The sequence below is a fragment of the Thunnus maccoyii genome, chromosome 14 (assembly GCF_910596095.1).
Source record: "Thunnus maccoyii chromosome 14, fThuMac1.1, whole genome shotgun sequence".
In the NCBI taxonomy this organism is placed as follows: domain Eukaryota; kingdom Metazoa; phylum Chordata; class Actinopteri; order Scombriformes; family Scombridae; genus Thunnus; species Thunnus maccoyii.
In genome coordinates, this window is record NC_056546.1 from 1,849,730 (window position 1) to 1,860,924 (window position 11,195).

Consider the following 11,195-nt stretch of genomic DNA (forward strand, 5'->3'; position numbering starts at 1 on the left):
ATTTTACTGAGCATTTTTAATGAACATCTTTCCAGCTCAGGTTGTTTGACCTCCAGGACAGTGAGAGGATGTTAAAAACATTTCTTATAAAGAAAAACTGAAGCGTCCATTGGTTTAAAAAACACACTTTTAAATCTCTTGTAAAAACATATTCTTATAGATGTGCTTTTATGTGATGTTGTATTTTATCATTGAGTACTCTTGGCTTTAATTTCCCAGATTGAGGTCCTTTTGTTTCCTCCTGTGGGAAACACTGTGTTTTGTTTTATCATATTAATTATTCATATGTGCTTTCATTGTGTAATTAAATTGACTGTATATTTAATTAGAGTTCTTCTTTACGACAGAAGAAATGATATATGATTTATTTGGGAACGTGTGACTTATTAGATATATCTTAATATAAATTTCTTTTCATGTTTGTAATGATTTAAAGGACACACAGAAATCAGTTTGCTGAGATATTTATTTACACATTTAACTAGTAGTGGCCATTATATGAAAAGAAAGAACATTTTTACAGTTTATTTACATCACCTGTAAGGCATTATGAAAAAAACTGTACATTAAAGTTTGACAGGAAAACAATAAAAACACACAGAAGACACATAAAAGAGCTAAAATGAATTTACATGACGGTATAAAATAACGACAGAGAGCGATGATAAAACTTAAATAAAAATGAATACATGGAACAAACGGAGGGGAAATGTCACATTAATAATCAATCTTCCCTCTCTGAATGTGTGAATGTGTCGTTAATAATCTGGAGTGAGGAGAGACGAGGGAACGTTAGACCAACCCGCTGAGCATTCTGGGTAATTTCGCTTCCAACCTCAGAGCGTATTGCACTTTTATTTTCCAAAGTGAGACGTCTGTAGAGCAACAGTCTCTTGGATTTCAACACATCTGTGCGTCTTCTTAGGGATTACAAATCATTTTACGTTTCAGCACTAAATATATATAACATGTGAGCGACGGTGATGATGATGATGATGATGATTACTGACCACAGATGCAGAGAAACAGTCAGAAAATGTTATAAAGAATCTGGATGAGTTCTTCATTAAACAGGCGGATTTCATCTGTGTTCGTTTCCTGTTTCTCATCGATGATGAAACTTTTCAACTTCCACATTAAATAGATTCTCATTCATAGTGTGATAATGTGTTTTATATATTAACACTGGCACAAAACATCTGCAGGATTAATCCAAGAATATCTTCCAAGGATCATTCTGGTGATTCAGAACAATGCAAAAATGTTTCTGACATGCAGACTGATGACTCTCAGGAGGAAATATATGTGTTATTGTTTTGTTTGGTGAAAAGTTATAACTGAAACCTGCAGCTGTAAAAGCTTGATGATATTTTCAGGATTATGAAACTTTCTCATTTCTAACAGTCGATCAAGCTTTATTAAACCTCACGTTTCTGTCTGTGTTGAAAAATATGCGTCGATTTTGTTGCCGCAAACTCACAGATGTGTTGAAAATTAAGATTTAAAAAACTTTTTCTGAGGTTCATCAATTCATCTGGTTTGTGTCGGAGTTACTGAAGCTGATAAAAGATTGAAATTAGATTAATGGAGATGACTGTTCATTAATGGAATCACTGTTAACTGCTGATTGGCATTACATTAGTGGCAAATGAGCTTTAATGGGATGTGATTTCATTAACAGTACTCGGTGTCATTAGTGTGACTGTAAAGTGTTCACAAAGTGCTGATTCAATAGAAAGAGTGACAGAACATAACCAGCGTGTTGTTTGTTTAATGAGATAATGTCCACTTTCCGTTAGTCAGTAATACTGTGAGAAGCCGTGAGCTCAAGTATTCAAAATGAGATTTTACAGTTAATGAGACAATAACTGCAGCTACACCCGTTAGTGCTCGTCTCTGTCTCTAATTGTCAAGTGCTTAATTAACACTTTGGTCAAGTTTTCACACACTTCATCTTCTAACTGTCTAAACAGATGAAAAAGGTTGTGTGTTTTCTCAGTGATGTTTTAGTGTAAATTAAGAGACGAAACTCAAACACACAAAACTTTTTTTTTTTTTTTTTTTTAAACACACCGTTATAAATATGAACAAATAATTTCATATGAATCGTGACTTCTGCCCCAAAACACTGATACTATCTGGTTTGTCCACATTCATTATGGTTCCTGGTTTGTTAGTGTACAAAAAAAAAAAAACCCTTATTAATGGAGTCATTTGGTGTTAAACTGGCAAAACTCACCAGAGACGAAGCAACCTGGAAGACTGGAAGGCCAGCTTCAAACTTTTATCATATCATGTCACTAAGAATAAGATTTTCTTGTCTAATTATTGATCCATGACAATTTCCGATCAACAAATTCCCGTTTTAACAGCAGCAACACCGTCTGCGTCCGACTAATCAACAACTTTTCAACTGCTGATGTCATCGCTCGCTGTCTTGTTGCTCTTTCCTGCTGCACAGTTGGTAATTTTCCCCTTCTGGTTTGTTTAGAATAAAACAGATGAAGAAGAACTGGGTAGTTATCATGAACAATAGCAGCTGTGGAGGCTCCTCACTTATAAACCTGCATATAACACCTGTAACTGTAATGTCACTTTTTAAGCATGTTTGCCAAGAAATGTGTCTGTGAGATACATGACAGACTCCCCGGTAGTCTACTAGTTGTACCTCATGGTCGCTATGTGATACTTTCCTCTAGCAAATAAGAGCAAAAATGCCAAAAGAAAAAAAAAAAATCCTTAAAAGGAAAACCATATTTACAGTCGTGACGTGCCATTAAAATAAAGTTTATAATCTACAAAACTTAAGAGAGACATGAATCCTCATTAAATCTTCATGTTTCCATCACGTTTTGGGCGCCATACCGACAAAGTCCCAACCAGGAACCATTAAAACCCGACCTGCCCGCAGCAGACCGATGGTGAGCCGCCACCGTGCTCCAGAGCTTAGTGCTGGCGTTACGGTCTCTGGCTGAAACTGATCCAGATTTGTATAAAACAGAAAATGATGCATTTCTTCAGAAATCATGGGCTTTGATGGTTTAACGAGCGACTCTACACAGCGCTTTCACATCCAGACAGAAGCTACGTTCATGTTAGGGGAAAGAGCAACAAGAACTTGTGTTTCATCAAAAAAAAAGTACGTAAATAATCATGTAAATTTCTCTCTATCAACTCATCTTCCTCTCTCTTCCTCCAGGGTTGCTACAAGTCTCTGGTGAGTTTTGTTCACACTGTGAGAAGAGTACAGAGTGGCAGCTTGGTCCACGTGTTTAAGGCCTGCTCATTGTGCTATGTGGGCTGATCTTCATTAGTGTGTGTGTGTGTGTGTGTGTGTGTGTGGGCATGTGTAGCATGTTTGTGGCTTATTATTGAGAGGTATGGATATGAGATGGAGGTGACGCTTACATTAATAGTGTATGCAAATCAACGGAGTGTTAAACACAAAGTGTACAAAGAGACAGAGGTGAAGTAAAGCACTTTAACAGACCTGACAGGGCAACGTCCTGTTTCTAAAGGATCAACTCTAGATTTCACTCAGGATTTCTAGAACAGGGAGATGACCTCTATCTTTGTTGTCGCTGTTGCACTTTTATACTTGCTCGGTACCGACACATGATGTCTACCCTGCGTCTACCTGTGTACCTTTGGAGTGTTGGTTGTACAAGAATTAACTCTACACATCTGCATGAACGTTGGAGGCAGCAGACTCTAAACGAACCACAACAACAACAACGGTGCAAACTTTGGAAGAAACTGAAGCCGTGTCCCAAAGTCCAGACTACACACTAACTCTACGCAGGTCTTGAGTCTGTAGTGCGAACATTAAGTTCACTCAAAATTGTAAACAGTTGTATAAAAGTATAATACTGTCTGTTTCCACTGCACACTGCATTTTGCGAGGAGGGAAAAACTACAGCTAATAGACGAGGAAACAGCTGGAAAAAAATCCAGTTCCTCCAGTTCTCAAATTAGCCAGCTGTTTGAGGTTGCAGATTATTTGAGGTTTTTCATCATTTCCATTTCGTATGAGAAGTGCAGTAGGCTTGATTTGTTGTATAATAGCTGCAGTAGCAGTATACTGTGATGAGTAGTGTGTAGTATGGATTTGAGACGCAGCGTAAGAGACCGGCGGCCATGCTAGCAGTTCTGTGATGCTGTACTTGAACATTACCATGTTCACATCTGAGTTTAGTGTGTTAGTGGTGGTGCTAGTGGAAAATTCAGTACAATAGGATTCATCTTCTGGGCACCATGAATGTCTGTAGTAAATTTCATGGTAATCCTTGTGATAGTTGTTGTGATATTTCAGTCTGGACCAACGTGACAGTGCTGCTAGCATGGCTAAAATCTGTTAGCATTAGTCTGCTGAGACGTCAACATTAACACTTCCTCCTCAGTGTTTCCATGACTGGTTTAGTTTAAGTCATACACAATCAACAATAAACTTCTCAAAGATCTACCAACCAAGTACACATGTGAACAATGTTCACATAGCAGCTGTTTTTCTACTTGTACGTGTTGTTAAAATCAAGTATATGAGTCTTTTTTTTTTTTTTAGTCTCTCGGGGCAGTTAAGTAAAAAAAAATTGTACATTTTTCACTCCCTAGTATGAAAAGAACTACGACATGTGCAGGTGGTTTTTAGAGTCGATCGGTCTGCTGCTGAAATCTCGACTCGCATTTTCGGCAACGAGAAAGAAAAAGGTTCTGCTGCAAACACTAAAAAGCTTCATTCTCAAGCAAAACTAGTAAAAGCTAAATGCCAAGGCGGTATTGTTACTCCGGTATTTTTGCCTACATGTTTCTAAATCAGCTTTGACAAACAAAACTCGGTCTAGTTTGATTCCCTCTAAACACTCACAGAGGAAACGATGCTCACAGGTTTACTTAATGCCCGTTGATTCAGTTTGAAGTCGCCCTGTGTAGTCTGATGAGAGTATTGTGCACCTCTGAAAGCCAGTGTCAATAATGTAGCTTCAGTGCTGCATATATAAAGTGCTCTAAGAGGAATCCCAGGAACACTGATTGAAAGCTGCGGTGGCCCCACACTCCTACACTTACAGTACAAACACAGTTACTGTCGGCTATCTGTGGTTCAAAGTGGTTCCACAATATTTTTAAGGGTAATTTTGACCCAAACGAACGTTTCTATTTCACTGTTGATGAATAACAACAGCGTGTGATAAACGGGTCAGAACATACAGACTAAATCCCAGTAACAAACTGGATCAATTCAATCTATTCCACCAGACATTCATCTTCAAAAAAAAAAAAAATCAGTCCAGTAAAACACTCGGTGGCTGTGAGTTTTTACATCCACATTCACTAATTTTCTGCTCAAAACAGTTAAAATTGTTATATTCAGGATAATATTTTAAATTAATAAACACATTAGAAAACGTCGTCGAGCCAAACGGAGGCGTGGAATATTCGCTTTCCTGTAAAAACATTAAAATCACACAACTAGTCGAAATCTGCTTGTGTTTTGATCACTGATGAAGACGTGTATTATTTGACTTCCTGCTAATAATAAGAAATACGACATTGTACAAAATCTCATTTTCACAAGCGTCATGTTTTGTTAAGATTCACTTCAACCCAAACTCCCGCGTATGTTTTTCTCTTTTACTTTAAAAGCTACGAGGTTGAAGTGGGATCTAATTCATCAGCTATAGCCGGTAATATTAGCATCAGCCATGCTCGTGCAGATTCCCAATCGTTTTTTAGACCCAGAGGTCAGAAGTTCAAGCCAAGAAAAAATGCAGAAAATGAATAATATTGTGAAATCCAAACCACAAAGACCTACATTAATAATTCAACCACAAAGGTCATTTTTGAAGCCTTTAGAAAAAACCATTAGCACCGAATACTAGAAGTAGAGTCTTTGAGAATTACACAGGGCGTAATGCTCGGTGTTAGTGGTGTGAAACTGACCACGAGCTCTTAAAAATAAAAAGGAAACACCATCGTGAAACCAGTTTGTGTCTCAACATGGAGGCAGAATTACCAAACACAAGCCAGGACTGAGCCAGGCTGTTTTTAGTGAGTTTTAACACACACACATCATTATCTGGACAGTCCGTTTTAATTCTCCAGCTTTTGTAAGCTGATAAAATAAAACACTGCTGCTTAAACAACACGTCACCTCTCCACAACATAACCTGCCTGGTGAAATACTGACAACGGCTGCTGAAGTTTGGAATTAACCGACCACTTTGGTTTCCCAGTCTGGTCCCGACGCAGATTTTTCAGGGAGCCGCTTCCTCCTCGCGGCTCTCTCGCGGGGCCCGGACGTCTCTGCTCTGACATCAGCTTGTGTTTGCTTCAAGCTTCGTAGCCAAACCTCTAAGAGAGAGAGTTTAACTTCAGGCTATGTAGCTTCAAGCTCCACACAGCTAGACTTCAGCGCTGACACGGCGCGGGCTCGACGTTTACCTCTGAAGTTCATGGCCTGCACGAGCGTCAACCGTCACAGCCAGTGTTCTGACGTTAGTTTGAGGAGAGACGGTTAGCTAGTGTTAGCTTCTCAGAGCTGGGCTGGTGTTTTTGTCCGTCTCTTTATTTCCATCCTTCAATGCAGAAAACACCTGAAAGAAAACGCAGGAAACATTTAAAGTGGAGTCCAGTGCTGTGTCTCAAATCACATACTTCTGTTAGTACACTGTGTACTTACTAGTGTAGTGCGCGAATTTCTACAGGGTAGTGTCGTCTCAAATCGAACACAGCCGTTGTGCACTTACTGGAAATGACGATCGCAAATTAGCATTAGCTAGCGTTAGCATCCACGTCATCGTTCGCGCTACCAAATCATTACAGACTGCTAAATTAACCCAAAAAACATACTGATGGCTTATATCTGACGACAGTATAGTGGTGCTTAATGCTAAAAAACACATGTATAACTTACATTTATGTATAATGTGGTGATGTTCACCGTTGTTACAATGTACTCGGCCGCCACTTCTAGTTTGAAAAGTGGTCCCTCCCCTTCCGCTACGTAGCCAAGATGGCGACCATTGAGGGCGAGAAGCGTCCATAGTTCCACACTCAACTTTTTGACCGTTTTGAGTGCATTTTTCCATACTTCTCAGTGTGAACGCACTTATGCACTCAAAATGTTAAGTGTAAGTACAGAAGTATGCAATTTGAGACGCAGCACAGGTTTTCAATATCTGAAAACTATTTGCATGAATAGATACAACTACAGCTAAATGAAATGTTTACAAGCCGTTTTTCTCAGGTGCTAACTGAGCGTTTGTTGGCGAAACAGATAAAATCGAAAGCAAGAATTAGTTTTATTTTCTTTGTGGCCCCTCCGTAGGCTACACAGCTGTGATCTTCTACTTAAAACATCTGCCTGCATGTAAACAGACTGACCTGAGCCCAGCGGCGGTTCCTGCTGACCATGTGCGTGTTGGCCATGGCGTTGAAGAGTGTGTGTGACTGCAGGTCTTCCGGCAGGCGGGTGAGGAACTGAGCGATGTGGATGAAGTCCATCTGGAGCAGGACGTCCTCGTACAGACGCAGGATACCCAGCCCCGTCCGAAACAAACTCTCCTCCCCGTCCCGACAGAAGACGTCCCACACCCGACACGCCACGTCCAGAGGGAGGGACTTACTGTAGAGCGTGAAGATCCTGGAAGAGGACGCACAAAAACAGACTTTACTTTGCAAAACGTATAAAAACAAAGACAAAGGTTTACGTTCAAGGTGAGTTTTTGCTTTGTTTCATTCGTGTTTATTTAAATATCTTCAACTAGAGCGACAACGAAACGTCGATTGATAGAAAATTAATCAACGATTGTGATACTTGATTAATGATAAATCGCCAAAGATTCACTGATTCCAGCTTCTTAGATGTGAAGATTTGCTGCTTTTCTTTGTCATAATTGACACTAAACTGCTGGTGGGACATAACAAGATATTTGAATACATTTCCTTGACTTGTGGGAAATTATAGCAGTGAATTTCCACTATTTTCTGACACTTAGACTACACAATTAATGGATAATTAATCTCTATTTGCACTGCCAAAACTGAATCTGTGTTTGTTTGCCTCCAATTAATTATTTTCCTTTGACTTTGTTTGCATTCATGCCATCTTCTAAGTTTTAACTTAACTTAGTTTTAAATACCTTTTCAGTTCCTTGTTTGCATTAATTTTTAATTCTGTATCACATCACATGGAATCAGATTTATAAAGGATCATTTCAGGTAATTAAAATTTGGTTCTGTACCCTTTGGTGCAATACGATGTTTAAATCAGCCATAAGAAAGCTGTACATGTGTTTTGTCCCTTTGTGTAATAATAGTATTTAAATTAAAAAAAATGTTTCTTGCTTTGCTGACTTCATTTTAGCGAAGTCACCATGTTGTAATTTGGTGGGTTCGATGTTATCACGATGGACAAACCAACAAAAATGAGATCCAGTTTGTAATAAACCAGAATTATCCTTTAACTCTCACAGACTTACGCTTATTTTCTTTTTCAATATATGCAAAATTGAGGGGAACTCTGACAACTCACCAGTCGATCAGATAGAGGTCAGGGGTCAGGTTGTTGGTCTGGAAGTGGCTGAAGAGACGAGGCAGATTCTCCTCGAAGAAGACCTCAAAGACTGCAAAATACTTCAACATCTGACAGAGAGAGAAAGAAGAGAAGATGATGAAGAAGTCACAGGACAGAGGAAATCAGACGGGATCGTTTCCCAGAGTTAAAAGAACAACTTATAATTGAGTAAAATGAATAAGAGGTATTGTGTGTGTGTGTGTGTGTGTGTGTGTGTGTGTGTGTGTGTGTGTGTGTGTGTGTGTGTGTGTGTGTGTGTGTGTGTGTGTGTGTGTGTACCAGTTCATGGTCCACTCTGAAGAACGCCATCTGACAGGGTTTATTGAGCAGGTTGGCGAAGGTGATGAAGGCTTCGGCCTCCTCCAGGTTGAGGATGAGCACAGCAGCGATGAAGGACATGCCCTGGACCTGAAACACAGATCCCAGATCAGCACCGAAGACACACAGCTCTGCATAAATATACACCAGTGTTAGGAGGAGGTTTTTGATTTTTTTTGGGACCAAAACATTTTAGCTTGAATCAAAGTTTTAACACTACAACTATAATACATCTGTAGCTGATTAGAGACCAAATGTATCTTGTAAATGTAAATGTATGTTTTTGGTTTTTCCACAAAAATGTTCAAATACTTCCTTAAAAACCCTTAAAACTACAAACCCTCCGTCTCCTTTATGTAAACATCCAGAATCTCTGATAAATCTTATTCCTCCGTTGTCCAAAAACTATTAAACACACGTCAACAAGCTCCACCGCTGCACTGGGTGACATGTTCCTTTATTATGAAGAGTTTAGTCTTGTTAGTTTGTTTAGAAACTATATCATAACTACATTTATCTGGCTTTGTGGCATCTACACAGAGTAGTTGTACATCTTTACAAGAAAGAAATAAAAAAAGCAAACGTACATATCCAATGTCAGGTCTGTAACAGGTGTAAGCTCCCAGTACACTGTGGAGGAGGTCATGGTAGGGACCGCCCTGCAGGACGGACAGAGAGAGTTAGGATTAATAGATCGGATGTGGAGGTATATCTAGAGGAGAGGAGGTAAAAGAAAACACCAGAGGAAACGATAAAAAGAAAAGAAGTGGGTCAGGAAAGATGAGCCTAAAACCAAGTCTGGTTTTTGGGTCATCTGAGCAGAACAGACATGATGTTCTTCACTCCAGAGGTTCAAAACTCTCAGTGAATCACATCACATTTTTTATTTACCTTTTGGAAGATGAACAGAGAGGGGAAGGTTCTGGAAATGTCCAGTTTGATGAGGTCCAGACTGGATTCTCTGTCAGCCAGAGACGCTCCTCCATCTGACAAAAACACACGAGACAAAAGTTTCAACACTTCAGTTTAGATGTTTTTAACTTTTCATTAACGTGTCAGCTTGTTTGCTGTGTCGTACCGCTCTCGCTGTCGTTGACTGAGCTGGTTTCACTGTAGCTCCTCCACTTCTCTTTGGCTCTGGACAGGAAGATCTCGTACAGCTCTGCACAAAGACGAAGATTATAAAACAGAAAGGAAAACAAAGTGAGTCATTCAGCTTCGCTCTCTTACTGCTGAACAACAAGTAATAATACTTCTGCCTGTCAAACAGCTCCTGGTGAGTACTAGTGAGTACCTGGTGTGTGTGTGTGTGTTAGTGTGTATTAGTGAGTACCTGGTGTGTGTGTGTGTGTGTTAGTGTGTATTAGTGAGTACCTGGTGTGTGTATGTTAGTGTGTATTAGTGAGTACCTGGTGTGTATGTTAGTGTGTATTAGTGAGTACCTGGTGTGTGTATGTTAGTGTGTATTAGTGAGTACCTGGTGTGTATGTTAGTGTGTATTAATGTGTATGTTAGTGTGTATTAGTGTGTACCTGGTGTGTATGTTAGTGTGTATTAGTGAGTACCTGGTGTGTGTGTTAGTGTGTATTAGTGAGTACCTGGTGTGTGTATGTTAGTGTGTATTAGTGAGTACCTGGTGTGTATGTTAGTGTGTATTAATGTGTACCTGGTGTGTGTGTTTGTGTGTATTAGTGTGTACCTGGTGTGTGTATGTTAGTGTGTATTAGTGTGTACCTGGTGTGATGTTGAGCTCGTTGCCGATGGCGAGGCTCCACACTCTTCCTCTGACACTGGGAGGAAGTCCCTGCCACCAGAGCTCCCTGACCCTCCTCGTTCCCTTCCTACACACACACACACACACACACACACACACACACAACATGATAAATAAATATGATGAGCTGCTTAAACCAGCTCACACACATACTGTATATCCAACACACACAGAGCCGTGGAGACGTACATGGAGTCCCAGTGCGGCAGGATCTCGGTGTTCCAGATCACCATGGCGTTGGAGATGCTGTCCTCCTGTCTGTGTCGCTCCTTCATCTGACGCTTCTTCTTCTGGGCTTCTTTCAGCTCTGACGGACACAAAGAGACACAGAGAGAAGGAGGATTATTTCACTGTTCTGCTTACATTTAGTGTTTGATGTTTTCCTGTTGACTGAGGCCCCAAACATGCTCCACCAAAGTACACGAAAGCGATGTTGCGTTCTGGAGTGCGCAAGCGTGAGCTCCAGCGTGGATCACAACAGCATCAAACCACAAGAGACAGACGACCCCGTTTGTTTGGGTTCACTTCAAA

General features: G+C 40.0%; 1 protein-coding gene across 2 annotated transcripts in view; it reads right to left on the minus strand.

Moving 5' to 3' along the window:
• Positions 1-1,720: 1,720 nt before the first annotated feature.
• The window catches only part of LOC121911183 (TBC1 domain family member 12-like), a 30,320-nt gene continuing 20,845 nt past the window's right edge, over positions 1,721-11,195 (minus strand). Inside the window, exons 5-14 of one of the 2 annotated variants that reach the window (XR_006099786.1) lie at positions 10,854-10,971; positions 10,625-10,731; positions 9,969-10,052; positions 9,782-9,876; positions 9,478-9,549; positions 8,852-8,980; positions 8,531-8,640; positions 7,381-7,639; positions 6,439-6,590; positions 1,721-6,348 (exon numbers count right to left, since the gene is read on the minus strand). Coding sequence is in view for 1 of the 2 variants with exons in the window: in XM_042432437.1 (XP_042288371.1) it covers positions 6,522-6,590; positions 7,381-7,639; positions 8,531-8,640; positions 8,852-8,980; positions 9,478-9,549; positions 9,782-9,876; positions 9,969-10,052; positions 10,625-10,731; positions 10,854-10,971 (1,043 nt within the window). In the remaining variant the exon portion in view is untranslated. Of the gene's footprint in view, positions 6,591-7,380; positions 7,640-8,530; positions 8,641-8,851; positions 8,981-9,477; positions 9,550-9,781; positions 9,877-9,968; positions 10,053-10,624; positions 10,732-10,853; positions 10,972-11,195 lie in introns of both variants that reach the window. The other variant, XM_042432437.1, reaches the window with a different exon arrangement.